Source organism: Podarcis vaucheri, assembly GCF_965113315.1.
Source record: "Podarcis vaucheri genome assembly, chromosome: 2".
In the NCBI taxonomy this organism is placed as follows: domain Eukaryota; kingdom Metazoa; phylum Chordata; class Lepidosauria; order Squamata; family Lacertidae; genus Podarcis; species Podarcis vaucheri.
The window spans coordinates 74,172,191-74,193,983 of record NC_138760.1 but is presented as its reverse complement, the minus strand read 5'-3'; the positions used below and the strand labels follow the sequence as shown (position 1 = coordinate 74,193,983).

General features: G+C 50.2%; 1 protein-coding gene across 2 annotated transcripts in view; it reads right to left on the bottom strand.

Moving 5' to 3' along the window:
• DBN1 (drebrin 1) overlaps positions 1-19,214 on the bottom strand; it is a 43,319-nt gene extending 24,105 nt beyond the window's left edge. The window contains exon 1 of one of the 2 annotated variants that reach the window (XM_082213373.1): positions 18,986-19,214. In XM_082213373.1, coding sequence (XP_082069499.1) covers positions 18,986-19,071 — 86 coding nt within the window. In that variant the 5' untranslated portion in view covers positions 19,072-19,214. The remainder of the gene's footprint in view (positions 1-18,985) is intronic. The other variant, XM_082213374.1, reaches the window with a different exon arrangement.
• Between the last annotated feature and the right edge of the window lie 2,579 nt (positions 19,215-21,793).

Genomic DNA, 21,793 nt, shown 5'->3' with positions numbered 1-21,793 from the left:
TTTATTTATCTATCTGTCTCATTCCGACAGGCGGGGGCCATGGCTTTCTGATATAGCCCAGCAGCGCCCACTGCTGCCTCCCAAGGTACGGTGCTGGTCTCACATTCACCTTTGGCCAGTCTCCGTTGGGCCAGTAAGGCTGGGGCCATCCTCTTCCTAAGCCCCTGTGGGTCACTGTGAGGAGGCACCTCTCTTTGAGGCGGCAGCTCAGAGACCAGGGAGCTGCTCAAAGGACTCCCAAGGAGAGGGGAGGAGTCTGAGGGAACACTCCACAAGGGAGGGTGCTCAAAAAAGAGCAAGAGACCACCAGCTCTGCAGGGGTGACATCACTGGGCTCCTGAGCCCCACAAGGGTGCTGCAGAAAGAATGTAGTTGGTCAAGGGAGCCGTGGACTCAAACAGGTTGAAGACCTCTGCTCTAAGGCAGAGCTGGATAACCTTTTTGGCTCTATGGGGCTGCCCACCTGTCAATTGTATGTCATTGGGTTATTTGGTGCTTTGGAGCATCCAAGTCAGGATTTCACCTTGGTCTACCCCTCTTTTTGTTTTAGCAGGGATTTAAAGGCAAACCCCTTCACTCAGCCATGCAGGGGCAACCGCTCAACCATTGCAGAATTAAACCCTATCCTTTTGCTTATCAGTTAGTGTCAATGAGTGGTATCTGCTGATTGACTTGGCATCAAAATGGAACCCTTGGTGCGTCAAGAATGGTCAGAAATTCCACAGCTCTGCTCTAAGGAGCTCATGCAGCCTATATGTGAGCTGTCTGGTGTTATCCTCATTAATGAATTTGTGGAGACACTGCAGACCAAGTGAGGATGATTGGCTACAGGCCATCCAATGAGCTGCTTGGCTGGATATGGATCTGAACCCAGGTCTCCTTTATCCAAGCCCAGCACTCAACCCCCTATGCTACCACACTGGTTTTCACTTTATACCCTCCTATAACAAGAATTTCAGAAACAGAAGAGACTATACAAGCCTTGCCAACCCTGCCATCCTCCAGATGTTCTGGACTACAACTCCCATCAGTCACTGTGGCTTGAGCTGATGTGAATTGTAGTCTAAAACATCTGGAGGGAGCCAGGACTGGCAAGGCTGAACTACACTGTTCTGTTATTTATCACCATATTATCCTAAGCAAGTTGGGGTCGGCTACTGTTTGTTTGTTTTTTTAAAAAAAATATTTATTGCTTTTAAACCTTACAAAAAAGAGAAAGGAAAAGAAAAAAGAAAAAAGAAGAGAAAAGAGGAAGAAGCGAAAGAAAAAACAATACAGTACAATATATAAACAATACACAACACAACATTAACACATTAAACAAAACAAAAACAAAAACAGTTCAAAAAACACACATCATACCATCTCAATATCCTCTCTTTCATTCCCTTGTTTCATCGACCTCCTCTCACCTCCCTTTTTGTATTCCATTTCTATTAATTATTTCAGCAAATCCCTTCCATCTTTCTCTATTTTCTGTCATATGATTATCTTAACATATTTTAACCTTATATTCCATTAATACTATAATACTTATTTATGCTTAATTCCTTAAAACATTTCTACTAAAGCCGTATAATTCCCTTCCAACATTTTTCTAACACTCATTAATTTTACATTATTTCCATATATAGATTTTAAACTTTTTCCAATATTCTTCCACCGTCTCTTCTCCCTGGTCTCGGATTCTGCCAGTCATTTCCGTCAATTCCATATAGTCCATCAACCTGGTGATCTTCTGTCCGAGGCTCTTAACTCTTTTCCAAGTCATTTCTGCAGGTCTTCTTCATATTTATACATGCACTTTACTTTGTCTTCTCCTGATCTTGTTCTTACAGTGGTGCCTCGCAAGACAAAATTAATCCGTTCCGCGAGTCTCTTCGTCTTGCGGTTTTTTCGCCTTGCGAAGCACGGCTATTAGTGGCTTAGCGGCTATTAACGGCTTAGCGGCTTTAAGAAAAAGGAAACAAACTCGCAAGAACTTGCAAGATGTTTTGTCCCTGCATGAAGGGATCTATCCAACTTTCCTTCTCCAGTCCAAGCGGGGCTCCAATCCTCAAAGGCTGACTTTCTCTAAATTCAGTCATAAAAGGCATCAACTTATAGTCATCATGTGAGGCTGGGGCTCTCTCCCTCTCCACTTGTGCTACTTTAGGTTCCACAACAACAACTTTCTCCCCCACCTTCTCCTCAATTTGCCATGTCAAAGTAGATCCCTGTATCGATTCCTAAATAGTTTCTGTATTAATATTCACTTTTTGTCCCAAATTAGTCACTTTTTGTTCCAAGTTATCAATTTTTATAATCATCACATCCGTCTTCTTATGGAGCTGTTCCAGTGAGTCATTAATCTTACATAATGCAACCACTAAGGCTTCTTCTGTCAACATTCTTAACGGTCCAAGGTCAATCCCAGACTCTCACAGTCTTATCTTGCAGCTGGAAATTTCCCCAGCTCAGCTCATGTAACAATTTCAAATGCTTCCTCTAGGGGGAAACAATTTCTATTTGTATCAATCCTTTTAAGCACAGTTCAAGCAATAAAGTTACCTTTACTCCTTTTTAAACACAGAAGGAGCCAATGGAAACAATGTATTTCTTTTCTTTAACTTACTGTCAACAAACAATCTATTCACAGTCAATGAGCATATCCAAAACTTCAGTCTTACTAGCAGCCCGTTTCCAGGTTCAGAGCGGTGGTAATTTGACTTTCTTCACTCTCTCCTGCAGGCTTACGCAGTCTAAAATTTCCCCCCTCTTCTCCTGCTTCCAAGGGGGGTTTGATGATTTTAGCCGATGGAAGTTTAATCCTTTATGAAAAGCTTTCCAAGACTTTAGCTTGCAGCCTCTTTGCTTTCAGTCTATTTACAAAAGGGGAAGGCGGACTTCCTGTTTGAAACCTCCCCCGTTTCGGTGCCAAATTAAGACGTTTAAAAATCCAATTTTCCGTTCTACTCACAGGTAGTTGTTTTAAGATCAAATTGTCCACAGGAAAAAGTCAGCGCTCTCTGGCAACAGCAATGCGGCTTCACTCCGTGAAAGAAGCAGTCAATTCGAAGCACCGCGCCACTCACCCCACGTCGCTCCGGATCCCCGAAACCAGGTTTCCCCGCAAGTAGGGGAGGCGCAAAAGGTGCCAGCCGAATCCCACATTCACAGGCTTCTCATGCCTGTGATTTATTTGTGGGTCCCCGCCTTCGCCTTGCCGGCCAGACCCTAATTTCCACGGAGCAGATTCCTCCCGGTCAGAGGAAATCCGCCATTGCCGGAGGCACCAACCCGGAAGTTCCTGGGGTTGGCTACTCTTTATCCACCTCAGGGGTTAAATAGGATAACCTTCCATATACCACACTGACAATGGAGGCTGATACCCATTGAGATGGGTAGGGCAAAGGACAGGTGGTCAACAGTAGATGGAACCAGAGCTTTGGGTCTGGTTGAGACCAGACTGAGATTAGTGGGGCAAAGCCCTATTCACTCTTATGGACCAGCCTCTACTGTACGCGAAGTTTCTTGGAAGAAAAGTGGGACACAAAAACTTGATAAATTATACAACTGTCAGCAATTTTTTTAAAAAAATCAAACAACCCCTTTCTGTTTTCTAAACAGAAAGTGCCCTAATTTTGCATGTCTCTTTGACTAGATCCTGTGCCAGAATGTCAATAGTCTGCCTTCTGGAAACTTTACCAGCTTCCTGTGTAGTACAAAGTGTGGAGCATCTGCAATGGGGACATGGAGAGCAGAGACCCAATATGAGTTGCCTGCCCAGTGCATTCCTTTAAATCAGAGGTGGGGAACCTTCTTCTGATGAAGGTTCATTGGGTCACATGAAAAGTCAAACAGGGGCCACAGCCAATGGTGGGCAGAGCCATCATCAAGAGCGGGTGGGGTCTGCAGGAAGGCATAGCACCCTTTTTGTACCACCCTATTTCCACTCTACCTTTTCCAAAGCGGAAGCAATGCCAGGGTTTTTATGCCATGGGGGGCGGACAGATGGACGGTGTGCTGGAGAACAGAAGAGGGGCTTCAGGAGGCAGAAGGGCTGGAGGATGCTGAAGGCTGCCTGAAATCAGGGCAAGGAACACAAGCCATCCCCAGGAGTCTGGTTCCCTAACCCAGCTTTAAATGGTTTTGTCAGTTTCTCTCCTGCTTGTGATTACCGTTGCAAGTAAGTTCAGACCTGTCGGGGAAAAACCAGGAAATGCACCAGGAGCTATATAGCACTCTGGTTTGCCCTTCAACATTCCTGCATCTATATACCCAAGGCAAACCCTGCTATGCAGAAGGGTGATCAGCTTCTGCCATGGTGGTGATGGCTGATGAAAGCAGGAACTGATGAATGGTTCATCAGCAGGACATTTTAAGATGTTAGACCCAAAACAAAGGCGGCATATGTGTGCACACAGCACTTGGCTCTGCTTCATCTAGCAAAACCACCCCATCACTGGGATACTGGGTTTTGTAAACTCTGGGTACGAGAGCATAATGTGCATTCTGCACATATGCAGAATTTGCCAGCAAGCTGCTTTTTAAGAATAACAAAAGATTCTAGCTCTCATGATTGCAGACATGCGTTTGGAATGACGTCGGCAGAGTCTGATATTCATAGTCAGGCTGCACTTCTGCTGATTAGTGGTGTGTGCAGGATATCAAAATGGCGCCACCTACCTCCTTGCGCTCTGCCCACCCGCTCCAAGCCCCCTGTTTCCCCTTCTCTCAGATCCCTTCCCACTTCTGTTTTCTGCCACCCGAGCTCTTGCCCGAGAACTCTAAATCCTTTTCAGAACTTGCTCATTGCAGAAGGGGAACTATGCAAAATAGAAGAATGTAAATAGTTTGATTTGCATAATTTATCTTCCAAGCAATATAATTTATACCTCTTTGGTATCAAACGCACATAGCACCATCCACCGCAAGACGCTGCGAAGCAATTTAGGGCAAAACTACCCACTGCAAGGCAAACACCGTGGTCTCTGCCCTTTAACATTCATTTTCAGGAGGTAAGGGCATTTTCAGGGAAGAATTGGTAGGGGCTGACTACCCCTTCCAGCCAACATCACTGCTCCATTGCAAACTGGTGTTTCAGTGCCAACTCGACGCAAGCCAGTTCTGCCCCTGCCCCCAACAGTCCCCCCCCGGCTTTTCCCTCCACACCAGAGGCTAGAAAATCAGCTGGAAGAAAAACAACCCATCCTGCACCCCAGGGTATATATAGGGAGAAATTAGCATCTTCAGTTAGCGTTTGGCACCCCCACCCCCAGCTGTTTCTCCCTTACAAATACAGTGGTTAAGTACTTAATTCATTCCGGAGGTCCGTTCTTAACCTCAAACTGTTCTTAACCTGAAGCACCACTTTAGCTAATGGGGCTTCCTGCTGCCGCCGGAGCACGATTTCTGTTCTCATCCTGAAGCAAAGTTCTTAACCCGAGGTACTATTTCTGGGTTAGCGGAGTCTGTAACCTGAAGCGTATGTAACCTGAAGCGTATGTAACCTGAGGTACCACTGTAGCTCCCTCTGTATTACCTTTGCAAATGCACATCTGATAAACAGGTTTTTGTTGAAGTAATGTGTGGTGTCCGTAAGCTCCACCTTTGACCAGATTCACAGGGAAATCTCCAGGCGCAACCTATGTAGAGAGGGGGCTATAGAAGACCTACCCCCAAACTGTAGCAACTGAACCATGGGGTGGCACCCTGTGGCTGCCTAGATGTTCCTGGACTCCAGCTCTCATCAACCATGACCATTGGTGATTCTGACTGAGGCTGATGGGAGTTGGAGTCCTGGAACATTTGGAAGGCCCTCATGTTCCCCATCCATGATCCAAAGCCTTCAGACTTGGTGGGTCCTTCCCCCCATCCAGCAACAAGCATGTGCTAGTGCTGCTGGAAAAGGCGCAACACCCCATTGCTCTTCTCCCCACCTTCAGTGAATGCACTAGAAGAGCTGCAGCAGCACCAACTAGCGCACTGGAAGGAGAATGTGCTGGCTAAGCATTTCTGTGTTAGGTGGGCACTGCACGCAGCCCAAGCCAGGGTAGAAGGGAAACAAGCTATGGACAATCCCTTCTCAGCCCCTCATGTATGAAGACAAGAAAATCTAATGAGTTAACCACTGGCAAGAGAACCTAACACACTTATGGCCCTCCTCTGCAAAGCTCATGCCTCCCTGGAAGAACTCTGGGGAGAGAGCTGTGGGTGGCACAGCAGGGGCAGGGACTGGCATGGAAAAGGAGCAACAAAGCTGCCCAAGGTGGGAATAGCAGAGGACTGAAGAAGAGGTGTCAACATATAAAGCAGCTTCATAGTGGGATGCTAAGCTTCTGGCTCACACCAAACCCAATTTATCCTGCAAGGGTCGTACAGCCACCATCCCCATAGTGGGAAGGCATGGTGCCATGCAGCACCCTTCCCACGGCTGGCTAGGCAAGGCAACAGCCACACTGCAGGGAGCCGGACACAGATAATGGCACAAATGAGATTGACTCTAATCCAAAAAGCCAAATCCGCTAATTGGCAGCTCAGGACCAGGCTCTTTCCGGGAATGGAGCTGCAGCTGCTTTCGGAGAAGACCTTGTGATCAGGCACACCTCTGGGCCCAGCAAGCGGCAAAGGCAGGATGTGAACTCGAGTCCCCTTGGTGGGCACATGTCTTACTGGCCCAGGCCACGCAGGCGCTGAGGCAGCGCCAGCAAACATGCCAGGATACACAAAGCCAGCTCCAGAAGGTGGCAAGATGGGAAATATGCCAGGGACTGGAGGCCAACAAGGGCTGAGGAAGCTAGGAAAAGGCAACGAGGGTGTCCTTGATTTCCTGTATAATAGCTGTCCTGTATAGTTATATCTCACTGGTTAAGGAACTATAGGGGTATTCTAATGCTCAGGAACCTCTAGCATCCTAATGGGGGTCCTGCGGATATTCAGCCAGGGTCAATAGCAAGTGAGAAAGTGGCTGAGGGGTTCTTACCTAGATTTATATGGCTTAGGAGCTGGGGACCACATCAATCTGTGCTCAGGGTTTATCGGCATGAATTATTCTGTCCCTGGAGAATTCATTAGCTCGCATGCACATTGCTGATTCCTCTTGGAATCTGGACACACTCCCTGTGAAAGCAGGTTCCTTACGGAAATTACGTCATTGCGGTTCCAGGGCTCACGGAAGGTCCAGCACTGCGAAAGACAGTCCATGGCAATCTGGGGGGGGGGGCAACTCACCTTCCTCACAGCCCATTGAGAAGAGAAAAGAACACCTTCAACCTCAGCCTGGGCCATATTATTTCATGTTGGCTTCCAGCTTACAAATGAGATATATATAGCCCGCAAATTATACTATATATTACACACACAAACATGGAATCAAAAGCCAGAGATTAGTTGGGCGGAATGTCCTCGCAGCCGTGAAGTCGCTGCCGTTTTGAAGGTAACAATGAGGCTGAACCAACATAGGCAGCTAAACACCGACAAAGAGCACGTCGACGCATGTGGCATTGCAGAACGAAGAAACAACGGACAGGGGCTGGCAGGGCAGCTCGGGGTGGGAGCGCATCAGAAAGCAAGAGGATTTAGGGGCTTTCCAGACAATGTGGTTTTCAGAAGGGTAATGAGTTCTGCTTACTAATTTACTGGGCTCCTGCCAGATGATGTCGCCCCAGCGAGAGTATCTCTTACTGAAGGTAGGGAAGAATTGTGGTTCCCCAGAACTCAACCCACTCAGCTCAACTGCTACGAATCTGAGATTCTTTTCCCAGGGAAGCACACCGACTGCACTGGAAAGTACTGTGTGTTTTGGAGTAGCGGGGGAAGTGATTAGTTACCGCCCATGACATGATCTATTGCACTCCTCATTATATGCTGGACTCCACATTATGTACTTGTGTCATCCTCCAAAACACAAACAAGAAAACCCAACCCTGTTATCCAGGCAGTAACCCAGTTTGGAAAGGTGGATTAAATGAGTTATTTCCTTATCCAGGAAATCTCAGTGCCAACAAAGACATCTAGGGGCAGAAGGGCTGGCCTAACAACCCACACACTTTACCTTGGCTGAAATGTGTAGTGGAGGAGAAGCAGGAGGAAGATTAGCACACAGTGAGGCAAACAGTTTAGAAACTAAAATTTGATAGAACCATCAAAACTTCAGAAGAATGGACAAAGCAGAAGGGTTGTGCTGGAACAAAGAGAAGGCATTAGCTTTTTAGGACAGAGCCTAGTGTTTGAACTGGGCTTACTTTCTAAAAATGGCTTTACTCAGTTCTGCTTTCTAGAAATGGTCTCACCAAGCTGGTATCTGGCCTAGTGTTCTGTCTAGCAACAGTAAACAGTAAACATTCGTTTTTGAAACTTTGGGGGAGGGGGGACTGACATGGGCTTATCAATTTTGGAGGGCCTTACTACCTAGCAGTTCGAAAGCACGTCAAAGTGCAAGTAGATAAATAGGTACCGCTCTGGCGGGAAGGTAAACAGCGTTTCCGTGCACTGCTCTGGTTCGCCAGAAACAGCTTAGTCATGCTGGCCACATGACCCGGAAGCTGTAGGTTGGCTCCCTCGGCCAGTAAAGCGAAATGAGCACTGCCACCCCAGAGTCGGCCACGACTGGACCTAATGGTCAGGGATCCCTTTACCTTTACTACTTACAGAACTGGTGTCCTTTGCTTGCCCCTCTAAGTAAGGGGGTTTTCTTGACACAGGACGCAGGGAAGCAGAAACCAGCTCACAGGAGTTTGAGGACAAGCTGCCAAAGGACCATGAGACATCCTCAGAGCCCAAGCAAGAACACTTGGTATTCTATTTTTTAAAAACAAATTACTTGTTTTATAATTTACTTTTTTATCTTTTTCACTTCTACAGATGCAAAACGCCCTGTGCCAATGCAGCAGGGAGTGCTTGCTATACTTTTACAGTCTGGGAGGAAGGAAACAGGAAACCTGCATCCCTTCTCTCCTCTCCATTGCAGACATTGCCCACCATTTCCAGCTGAATGGTTTTGTCTTTTTATTTAACCCCACCCCTTCTCACTTTAAGATATGACTACTGCACACTGCCTCTGCTTAGGACTGAAATGCATGTGCACCCTTATATGTGGTGTGTTGTTGTTTTTTAAAAAAAGCAAATAAAAATAGAAAGAGCCACAAATAGACTTTCTGGAATCTAACGAAGTGTCTATATCCTCGGCAGCGGGGTTTGTCATGCTATAGCAGCAGCAGCAGCATCAAGGATGGCCAGAATGCTTCCACTAAGGAGATGGGGGCAGGGGAAGCAGTTAAAAAACAAAACAGTGAGAAAAATGGCCTAAATCAGAAAAGCAAGTGGAGGGGAGGGGAAGAAGGAAGGATGCTTTGATCTGGCATCCAACAAAAAGTGAGTGGAAGTTTAGCTAATGTGTTTTTACGCATCTCTTCCTTTAGCAAGGAGCTTGGGGAATGTGCCCCTTCCTTCCCACTTTGGGCTGATGGCTAGAAGCCGGCCCAAGGTCACCTGGAAACAGTGTCAGAAACTCAGACAGATAAGCTAAGCACCAAATTGCACCTTATATCTAGGCTATGGTTGCTGCAATGGAATGTCTGTTCGCAAGGGGGCTGGACTAGATGACCCTTGGGATCCCTTCCAACACTACGATTCTATGATCTCGACTACATCTGCTTGACAGTAGCTTCTGCTCTTACAAGAATCTGCTCGTCCTGCTATGCAAGAAGGAGAAACAAAAAACAGTGGAAATGGAATTGGCTGTGGACTAAGGCAGAGGATTTTAAACTGGCGCCCAGAATTATCCACGTACTGCAGTTGCAACTGGACCCGCACCAGTAGCAAAATGCGCTTGGCGAATTTCGAACACGGCCTGGAAAGTATCGAGGTCAAGCGAAGATCTGGGTCTCCCAGGTCTCAGTGCAACACTCTAACCTTCCCACCACACTGCAAAATGTTGTGCTCCTGCCTGAGCTGTCCAGCTATGGCCTGAGGTGGAGAAGGGGGGCTGCTTTGCATTGGGCAGAGAAACCGCATAGCACAGTTGGTACCTTTGGAATGAATGGAGCGGATAACTGGTTAGCTATCTGCGTGAATCCAGAGCGGCTCTGTGTCCCCTTTTCCCAGGTGACCTTGTGGAGCAGCCAAGCCTAGCACTAAAAGCAGAGTCACCCACACTCACCTCCGTTCGAACAATGGGTAGCTAATTTTAGTAGTCTTTAGCCACTGCTAGTTTGCCCCCCCCCACCCCGCAGCATGCCCCAAGCTAGCAGCTGGAGTCAAACATTTCCAAGGGCACCTGCAGGCATCTGAACTTGAGCGGACAGCAAGAGATAGAGCCTTTCACAAATGACAGGGATGTCTGGCAGCCCTATCATGCGAATGGGGCAGAAAAGCTCTGAATTCCCTGTCTCCAAACCGAGCAATTAGGCTGCTAGCAGGGGCTGCATACAACTTCTCCCCGGAATATAATTGCTCCCCACGGGTGGGAATGGAAGGAGATCAGCAGCAGCTGTTTTCCTTTCACTAAACAGAGCCCCACTGAGGTCCTCCCAGCGGCACAACCCACCATTGCCACCAGCAAGCGGCAGGTGAGCCCAGGCTTCCCTTCCCGCTATTTATTATTGTGTTTATACCCCACCTTTGCAAGGAGCCTAAGGTGATGTACATGGCTCTCCCTTATCATCCTTCACAACAACCCTCTGAGGTAGGTTAGGGCTTAAGAGTTGGTGGTTGGCCCTCCTATAAGGCCACCCAGTGAGCATCGTGGCCAAGTGGGGGATTCGAACCCTTGTCTCCCAGGTCCTAGCCCGACACTCTAACCACTACACCACCATGGCTGCCTTTTTTCTTGCACTCCCAGCCAGCTCTGTAGTTTGTAGTGCCAGGATCTTGTCCAGTGATCCATGTGTTGATCCTCACTCCTCCTGCATTGCTGGTGGGTTGCAGCATGCTTCTTAGTACTAGTGAAGCTGCAAGGCCTAACCCTCTGCTCTGGATCATCCCACCATGGGCTAGTCAAAAGGAGAGGAGTGTGGGGCAATGAGGGGCTGCCCAAGCCAGACATTCTGAAATGAGAGGTGGAAGCAGCAGAGAAGAACTTCCACCCAAGACCACCTGGATGCTTACTGACTCCAGAGTTTCCTAATGCCTGCAATGTGAAGGGGGGCATGAAATTCTCCTAAAAGGAGATAAATTACACCCACCCACCCACACCCACTTAAGAGGGGGAGCTCACCTATTCCACGGCAGTCATAAATTTTACTTTTCTGTCTCCGAGTAAAAATAAACCACGCATGCACACAATACTCAAAACATGACCAGCTTGTGTTTAAAGAGACACCCTCGCTACACCTTCTCCCACCAGGCCACAATTCCAAAAGGAAGCCTTCTGTACTTATGGCTTCTGGCTTATCCCAAGTGCCTGCAGTTAAGGGAGGGCTGAATGCACTAGGCAACAAAAATGTTTTCACCACCAACCAAGTATCTGTCCGCAGCCAGGGCCACTGTAAGCATCTGCTGCATAGCCCACCAAGAGCACCAGGTTTCTGCAGACAGAGCAGGAACAAGACACCAATCCCTGCTGCCTGCCCACCACCCCCCAGCCCTGGAGTGGAAAGGGAGAGGAGCAGACCCCCACCCCCAGCGCCACCCCCCCTTGTGCAGCCCCTGGCCCATGCACATGTGTTTCTAATGCACCGCGAGCCCCAGGGAACCCGTGTGCAGAAAAACGGCACCAAATTCCTTTCTGATCGAGTAATGGGCCCCAGCAGCCTCCGCATGGGGGAGGGGCAGCTTGGACCACCAGACCCTCCGCAAAGGGGAGCGGGAGGGGGAGGGAGGAAAGAAGCACATGAAACCTCCTCCTTTTGTGGAAGGGGCAAGGCCGGAAAACAAAGCTTGGCCTGAGGATGGGGAGCGCATTTAGGGATTCTCAGAGAAAGCAAGGACTAACTGTCATCAGGCGGATCGCAGCTCTGGGTCTGTCCCACCCCCACCCCCCAAGCACGCAACTTGCTCTGGATTCCCCATTATTAGGCCACAGCCTCTGCAGGCCTGCGCTCCAATGCAATCTGCACCTGCGCAACAGGGAGCATGCCTTACAAAGAGCACGTGGGCTAATGTAATCCCAAGGCAATGGAAAACCAAAATGCGGGCAGGTACCTCTCATCCAAGGTCCACATCTAAGCACTCCCCTCCCCCCACTTCCCCCATTGTAGCCCAGGACCTCCCTCCTCCCTGCTAGCTCTCTGGGCGTCAGCTTCCAAGCAGGCCCACATGTGCCATCCCTACAGCTGGCGATTGCAGAAAGCACAATTCAGACGGGGCTGCTTCCTCAAGGGCTGCCAGTGGCCTGGCCATTTCGCCACTGCCCTGGTGGGCCAGCCCTGTAGAAGGTCACAGGTGGATGGGAGGCAGCAGCAGCAGCGCCAGAGCCGAGCCAGCACTTTCTACCCCACCCAGCGCAGAGAGGGAGAGAGGCCTTTGTCCTTCCTCCACCAGCTGTTTTTTTTTCTGCCATGTTCAGCACTTTTGGTGGCTCTCAATCAGGATTCGCTCCTGCCAGGTGATTGAATGGATGCCCCACAGCTCAGTAAGCAAGCGCTGCCTGTCTGGGGATTTACTGCTCCCCACAAAGGTAGGCAGGCTGTCTCACCCCAATGACCTTGAGCTACAGGAGCTGGCCAGGTGCCCCCCCTCCTCCACCCCCTACTGGATTTCTCAGACCACATGCGCTGGTGCATTGACAGCTGCTGGCCCACCAGGGTGGGGCTCCCCACATAAAGAAGTCATTGTTCAGCCCCACCCCTTCACCCCCAGCTGCCTCTCACAGCTCCTGCCAGGGAACATGACCCAGAAGAAGGGGTGAGCAGGCTCCTTCACCCAGTTTCCTAGAAGCCCGGGCAGGGTTTCCTTTGTGCCAAAGTTCAAGCCCAGATTTCATTTTTAAGTGCCAGAGCTGAATCCTGGAACATGCCTCTGTGTGTATGCCATGTGTCGTCCCTATGCCCTACTCGGCCCAACAACACATTTAGAGTGAAGCAGCATGGCTTTGGATTATTAGAAATTATGTACAGGGCAAACGCAGGGCGGGGCTTTTTCATGCTACATCTCTGCACAGTCTGATCTTAGTTAGCCACTTTGATGGTCTGGAGATTTTTTATTCTCTAAAGCAGCAGAGCTCCCCGCCCCCATAAACTGCACCCTAGACCTACAGAGACCACCCACGTGCCACAGCTCTTGCGAGCTCAAGCCACGCTGGAGCTGGGGAAAACTCTCCCAGAAATGGGGAAGTGACTCACAGGGAGTCAGAAAACAGGGAGCCAGGAATCTCCACTTGCAAGATGGTTTTAAGGACAAGGTACTGGGGGTTCTTTTGCAATGCTTTAGAGAGAAGGAGTGGGACCCTGCACAAGGTTTGCCTTTGATATTTGTTACCTTCAAATCCTGTTCTCCCAACTCTAGGCTCAAATCCCAGTGGTCCCCTCTATACATTTTCTCAGCTGCATGGCTTCCCAAACCCCACCCAGTGACTTGGCCTGCTCCAAAAGGGCAGCCCAACCTTCCCTCTTCCATAGTCTACATCTCTCTGTCCCACTGAATACCCTCCCAACCCTCTCCTGCTGAGAGTTCAGCCTTCTTCTGCTCTGGCCCTCGCTGATGCAGTTGTCCTTTGTCTTTGCCATCAATTTTTTTCACACGGAGAGATCTGGGCACAGCTAATGGATCAGAGGCCTGCCCTGGGCCCCCAAAGTGGGGACAGCCTCTAACCACGAAGAGAGAGAAAACACCTTGGAAGAGCACATTGCATGGGAGGGGGCGGGAAGCCCCTTCAACCCCGCACCAGATGGAAGGGACTTTCTCTCCCAAGGCCAGCTTGATGCAAGCACTTCTGCTGCTCAGGAAGCAGGAGCAGACACAGCAAGGCCAGCCAGCAGAGACGGGATCCCGGTGGCAGGGTAGTTGAGTTGCAAAAATACACGCACACAGGTGCCAGGAATCTAGATTCAGGTAGGTAGCCGTGCTGGTCTGACGCAGTCTAAATAAATAAATAAATAAAAATGTCCAGTGGCACTTTCGAGACCAACTAAGTTTGTTCTGAATAGAAGTTTTCGTGTGCATGCACACAATTTTTAAATTTATTTCAAGGTGCCAGGAAGGCAGAGAGAGACTCCAGTAGGAGGTAAGAACCAATTCGGTGTAGCGGTCAGAGAAGAAGCTGCCGACGTGGTCCTCCCAGATATTGCTCCAACTCTTGTCAGACTTGGCCAGCACAATCAATGGGCAGGAATGATGGCAGCAGAAGTCCAGCAACATCTGGGGCCCCCACACTGACTCCCTGGGTAAGGACAGGACCAGGGAGCTCAGGATTGGAATCCCTGTCCAGCCACAAAGCTAGGCCATTGGGTCAGTCTGTCTCTCTCTCTCCTTCTCCCCACCTTCTCTTTAACCCACCTTATAGGGTTGTCGTGAGGATAAAATGGAGAAGGAAAACCAAGGATGCCACAGAAAGCTTTTTGGAGGAAGCACGGGATAAAATAGCCGGAATATGATAAAATAGAGATAGGTCGCACAACAGTGGAGCAGGGGGAAAGTCACAAAAAGGAATGATAATTATAGGAAGGGGGGAATCTGGGAGGAAGGGGGTCAGTAATATTTTCACAAGGGAGGTGTAAAGTTAGCGGGTGCAGTGAGTCTGAACAGTCAAAGCTGGTTAGGAGGCTAGATTCTCTATCCAGTCTCTGGCCAGCCTGCAGCATAGTAATTTATATCCTGTGTCTGTGGAGGCGGTGGGGGTGGTTTAGCTTCTTCCTCTTCAGACTGACACAGGGCAGAGCACTAAAATCAGAGTACTGCTATAGAGCTCCCTGGCAGGAATATTTTTTGACTCGGATCCAAGATATGCTGAACCTCTAAACCTTTCTCTGCTCACTTGGAAGATCTCTTTCGCAAGCCGCTCAGAAACTGGGGCTAGAGACAGGGCAGGGTGTGGTAGGGACATAAAAGGCTAGTAGACCAATTGCTAAACCGCTGGGGACATTTACTCCGCAGAATCTTATTGGCTGCAAGGCCAGATTCTCACCCTGGCAATTGCCAGACAGGCACCAGCTTTTCAGAAAGGATCAGATTCAGGTGAGTTGAGGGCAGCCCTCTGGTGAGCAGTTCATCAAGGGGGCACTAGGTTCCACTCAGGCTGGATTCCCTTTGTGCTCTCTTCTCCTTAAGACAAGAAAACATTGCCCAGGAGACAAATCCATTAGCACACCCAGAGCACTCAGCCCACTCAGAGCACTAGACACCACTGCAGAAGCAACCCCATTTTCCATTCAAGAGATCCCCCCTCCCCCGTTTGAGGCCCTGCCAGCAGTACTGATTATATTTCCCATCACCTGTGGCCGACATCTGCCGCTCACTGTCTATCATCCCACAATGACAGTCCATTGTCCTGGTGCCTCAGCGTGGGTGCTACTAATTTTGCTTGGCTCTTCCTTCTCAATCTTCCCCAATAATCTCCTATGCACCATCATTGATAACCAAACCATTATTGTATTCCTATGGCCCTCCATACATTTTTGGACTCCAGATCCCATCTGCCCCAGCCAGCATTGCCATTATAGCCAGGGGTGATGGGAGTTGTAGTCCAACAACATCTGGAGGGCCAAAAATATATCCCTGACAATTTTACAGTGGGGAGGGGGCAGGAAGGAAAGAAAGGCCCCTGCTTTTAGGCATTTTCAGTAGGTTAAGTCTGAAAGTGGGGAGATTACTTCCTCTTCACTCTCTGCCTTCCTTAGTTTGCCTTTGTCTTGGAGGGTGACCTGTCCTCCCACCTCTCCAATTCATGCCTTTCTGAGCACACAACTGCACCCCCTCCACCCACACTGTCATCTCATTATTGTGTGTGTGTGTGTGTCCCACTTTCTACAACAAACACCACACATACCATGTGCCCGCTAACCAGCCACACTCCTTTCTGTTTGCATGTGTGTGTGCGTATCATTTGTGGGATACGTCTCCAGCTGAACAGACCAAGAGGCCTGGCTTGCAAGCTGGAAACAAGAGAGGGGTGTCTGAAGTGCCTGGGCTTTGAAAGAGAAGGAAGCAAGCAAAGAGGAGCAGCTGGAGACCTTCTGGTCTAGAAGGAAGAGGAGGAACCGGGTGGGGAAGAGCAAACTACAAAGAAGCAACAGCAAAATAAAGCACTGGGGAGGAGGGGAGGAAAACTGATAGCAGTGCAGAGTTTACTCCATTTGCACTAGCAAAGTTATAAATTGTCAGGCTGCAGCAGGTAAGAGTACTGATGAAGCTTTATCTAAAGAGAACAACCAAGCTCTATGACTCTCCACAAGCTGACATGGAGCTAGTAAGTGGCATACCAGGACCACTGCCTCCTTCCTCTGTCCCCCTGTAATCTATGTGCTGCTGATGTGGGCAGCTCCAGCACCACTGTGAAAGGAGAGGCTGAAAGGAAAGCAGCTGTGATGGGTTTCAGCTTCTGAACCAGAAGGTTCATGCCGCCCAAAGGCCACTAGCCTTTGAAAAGACCTTGCCTGGGAAGGATGCCACACACCTGAACAGCCAAGGTTAGCAAGGAATGGGGTCAGAAATGGCCCTTGGAAGTGAAAGTGTTGGCTCACAGGGAGAAGAGCACTTTCACATCCACAGGGCGCGTTTTCATTTTTTTCATTTTGGCCTTCCGGAGACAAATGAGCTTTCAGCAACCTGAGTGGGAAGAGAAAAACCACAACAGCCGATACAGAGAGCAGAGCTCCTGGCAGACAGAAAGGGCAGGGTGTGGTAGGGATAGTATGAAGTGGACCCAGGAGATGTAAGAAACTATTTGCAGAGAGAGAAAACACTGTATGTCAGTGCAGACTGAGAAAGTGAGGATCAGGGCAGAAGAAATCTCATAGGATTTCAAATTCTGGGTTAGCAACTCTGGAAGGAGAAGGGAAAAACAACAACAATTCTCCAAGCACACTATGGACTTGATTTCTTTAAGAAGCATAAAGTACTTGCCAGTTAGGTTTTCAAAAAGCAAAAGCATTTCCTAAGAGCTGCTCTGGAACAGACCAGGAAGCCTATAGTGGCTCCAATTATTATCAGTCACACACAAGCACATGTACAGTACAAAGTGATTTCCATTATTCTTTAACCAGCTCATCTGCATAACAAGGTATGGGCGGTCTCCCATTCCCATTTTACACATGGGGAACCGATGCTGAAAGAAAGTGACGTGTTCAAAAGCATCCCACAGAGGCTATAGGTGGCCACTGTTTTGAACCTAGGTCTAAGCACTTGTAAATAATTAGTCCCCCTTGTGGTGCATATTAAGGACCAGATTAAGTGCTCCATAATTGCAGGGTGAATTAATCTTACAGGAGACTACGTGGCAAGTGCTTCCTGGCAACTGAGTCCTGCCATCTTATGTTTAGGGAGCATCACTCGAGCCCTCTGTGCAATTCTGCTTCAAACAGAAAAAAAGGTCCAGAAACTGAACTACTGGGGAGAAACCTTCTGTTGCCTGGGCCATTGCTGCAGACATGGGTGGACTGCTTCATCGCTTGCAGGGAAGTCTCAAGGCATGAGGAAGGCAAAGGAAACGTAGCATGAAGTCTCTGAAGAACCTTCTGCCTCTCACAAAGTGTGAACATTCATTGGCTGGGAACGCCAAGTATGCAGGCCTCATTAACAATAACTCCCAACACCCCCAACACCCCCCCACACAATTGGGTGACTGCAGAAATGGAGCACATGTCTATTGTTTGGGGCTTTGTAGGAGATGGCTCCCATTTCATCTCGGGAGGCAGCCTTCAAATCAAGGCTTCCCCATAGAAGCAGGCCCAGAAAATTGCAAATAAAGGGTTGTGCTGAAAACATCCCCCAAGTCTATTCTGGGAAGAGCCCCTGCGAGCAGGGATGGGCCTTCGCTGCCAACCCCACCTCCAAAGAGAAAGGAGAGCCCCTTTGCCAAAGAGACAGGCGGCCTGTGGACAGCCAGGCCTCGGCAGCCCAAAAGAAAAGGATGCGGCACTTGGGGGCCCTCGACGCCTCCTCCTTGCGCGGGGATGGCTGCCGGCGGAGGGCCCCCTTGGCTCCTCTCTGCCTCTCTCCTTCTCCTTCTCCTCCCCTCCAACCCCACCTCCTCTTCTCCTCCTCACAGCCCACCAGCCCCGCCCCTCCATCCTCCAGACCCCCTCCTCCCCCTCCCCCTCGCCAGCCCCACCTTCCTTTGTGTAGCGCGTCTCTATCAGATAACTTTCAACCCAAAACTGGAGGGGAAGAGAGGCTGGTACCCGGAGGCGCGGGATAAGCGCAGATGGGCACCGGGCGCCGAGCTGGACGGCCCGGGCTGGCTCGGGAGGGCGCCGCGGGCGGACGAGCAGGTGGAAGAGGCACCGCGCGGACCCGCCCCCGCCGCATCCGAAGCGATGCGCCCGGGGATGGGGGTGCGGGGAAGGATACTGCGGGAGGGTGGGGGGAAGAAAGGGGGCGCGTCCTGGCACCGGGTGGCTCCCACAGGGCGGGTTGGTGCGCCCCTCCGACCCCCCAATTTTAGGGGTGGAAAACGCCGTCGGGACTTCTCTGAACTGCTCCCCTCCTCAAAAGAGCTCCGTGGGGCTCCAGGGCGGGACGCCGCTCAATATCCCCCCTCCGCCCCGGACTCTGAAAAGGCTGCTGGAGCATCCTCGGGCTGTGCCCTCCTTGCGCCCCACAGAAAAAGGCCTCGCCCCAGGTCCCGGGCCTGGCCGCGCGTTGCCAATGCACCATTTTGGGTTGCTAATAGCTTCTCCCCCCCCCCCGCCCCCTAGTCATGTCCCAGGTCCGGGAGGCGAGGAATCTCCCGGATCGCCTCTATGGGGAGCGGGAGGGTGGCGGGGGGGAGCGCTGTTGGCGACTCCCGGTAGAAAAGCGGGCGGGGAGACGCCGCCCACGCCCCCCTGCACAAAGCAGAGACGGCAGCCAGCGCCCCCCTCCCCACCGCGGGGACAAAGAGCCCGCTCCCCCCGGGGAGGGGGCTTACCAGTCGGTGGGGCTGTCCTCGCCGATCACCTCCTGGTACGAGGCCAGCAGCTCCAGGCGGTTGGCGCCGAAGCTCACGCCAGCCATGCCGGCGGCGGAGAGAGAGGGATGCTGCTTTCCGGGACGTCGGCGGAGGGGCAGCGAGGGAGCCGCGCTCGGATGGAGACAGGCCGCCTGCCTGCTTGCCTCGGAGACACTGCAGCAGTAGCAGCCGAGGGAGGGAGCCGGGCGGCGCGGAGAGGAGGCTCCGCCTGCTGGCGCACCCGGTCCTAGCGCCGGCCGCGGCTCAGCATCCCCCTCCCGCCCCTCGGCCGCCTCTCCAGCGCCAGCGCCGCCGCCGCCGCCCACCTCCTCTCGATTTGTCCACATGTGGTTTGCCTGGGATCAGCCATCTTGAGCTGGATCACTATAGGCACCACCACGTATGTGCGACGGCGGCTCCCGCTTACATTCGGCCCGAGGGAACGGGGAGAGCCGAAAGTTAGAACTCGAGGCACCTGCGCCGTCGGGCCCAAGTTTTTGCAACAAAAACCTGAGCTCCACAGAGGAGAAGTTCCCCCACACTTTTTAAAGCTCAGAGTTGCTGCGGCAGCGCAGAGGGGTCTAGGGAAAGGGGCACTCTGCGCACGCTCAGAGGCACTCACATTCATCGCAACTTTACACAGTTGGCAGCTGAGCCTTGCCCGGTTAAGTGTTATAGGTCTGGGAAAGAGGATCAGACTTCGCGCAGGACACAGCAGAGCAGAAGCTGGCAATTCAAATGACTAAGGTGCCGGCTGAGCTGGGATGCAGCCTCAGGCTCAGCATCAGTGATCTACACCAAACCTCCAGTTGCATTGATATTGTAGCATCAGTCAGAACTGACTCATCCTCATCTCATGCACTTCAATAGAAAGCGAAGTCTCGCTGCCTACTATAGTTCAGATCACATTCTTGTGATCTCAGGGGGGGGGGGGAACACTTGGTGGCACCGTGTGAAAAATCCCATTTTGTTGCTAGTACACTGTTTGCTATATAGCAATCATGACTAAACTTTGAGTGATTGACAGACAATACCCAGCCAAACAGAACCTCATGGTTTTGTAGTAGTAATCTCAGCACATCTCTCATTCTCCCCAGGATGCCGCCACACAAGCCAGTCTGGAACCATCATATATACTTAGCATCCTCTCAGCAAGCCCACCCCCCGGCACCACTTGTTATAGCCCTACTCAAATGGCTCTTTTGGGAATCCGGAGGAGCTCTTTAAGGATTTCTGGATCCCACTTTGCCTCTTGACTTCAAGGTCTTCTCTGAAAGTGGCCTGGAAAAGCAATCTCACTCCCATACAGTGTGGGCAGAGTCTGGGCCACCATGGCACCTTATGAAGTAGGTGCCAACATTCTTCAAGTGTGAGGTGCTTTTTCCCTCTTAGCACTGCATTTCTTTTCTCAGTCACCTGGCACTTCAAAGCAAAGACCACGTGGTTTCTAGCAGAAATGCAATTCAGACTTGAGCTACTGTGGAGGTGACCTAGTCTAGGTGATAGAGAAGCCTTTCTATAATAACAACAACAGCAACAACAACAACAGAATAAACCCAGTTGCTTTTGTCACTGTCTACCAGTACTTGCCTGGCACTCCCAAAATTCAATGGGAAAGGCTTAAGCCTCTGCAGTCTCTCCCCAAAACAGAAATCCTGGTCATGACATGCCATAAGGCCTCCCTATTTTCAAGAAGCAATTTATGAATGGAGTCAAGCTGGGGTTTCCATCTGTCCTAAAGCTCTGCTTATAGATTATCAGCTAATTACGTTCCTTGTGATTATGGCCTTTAAGAATTCATCCAGCCTGTGGCTTTGATGATGCCTTGCCTCTCTGGAAAAATCTGTTCCATTTAAGAAAAAAAAGGGAAAACACCCACATCCCCGTAAGAAGAAAAACCATTCTCCCTGCACAAAGCAAAGCAAGCGACCCCAAAGACAGTGTGACAGGACAACAGCAGCGCTCACCCTAACATACGCCCCCTTGCAAGACACAAATCAAAGCTAGCAGGAAGCACAAACCAAGTAGTTCTCTACAACAAGAACTGCAAGCATCAAGGAAGTTTCTCGCCAAATATAGGATCAGTAACCACCAAAGCAGAAGCTGGAATGAAAGCACAAATGCTACAAGCTGCACGGGGGAGGGGGACCCTGAATAGCCGGCCAAACAGAAACAGCCACACAGCAGACTTAAGCTGCATCAAGGCTGCAAATAAGGAAGTGCACGAAATACTTCTCCAAGTTGCCAACTGTGTTTATCTCTGAAAACGAGTCCTTGAAATCAAGCCATTCTCAGTCACCAACAGGTCTCTGGGCAATCTTTATGCTACCCTAAGCAGGTGCCGTGTTCTTTGGGATCAGTCATTAACTTAGACCAATGAAGCTTCATATATATGGTTTTGCCGATGCAGGTGCCTTCCTCTGTTTAGGCCCACTGTGACCATCCTCTCCTTCACTCACATTAACCTGCAAACAGCCACTGCCGCAAAAGGGCTTTGCTTATTTATGCTGGAGGCAGCCTCGCACATCACACCGCCCAATCTGCTCCCGGACTGCCTGATTTTCCATTAAAACATTTACAGTAGCAATACAGGTATGAAATCAAATTCCCGGTCAACAGGATATCACAGGCAGTTCCTGCTAAGTTGGGCAGTGCTAAGCTTTCCCTGCACCACTGTTGCTAGCATTTTCTGAAATGAAAAGTTACCACTTGGCTGAAAGTTGTTCTGCAGCTGTCACGTTTCAACAGAGAGGCCGTATTCAGTTTCAGCAATGCTGAGTTCCTTAG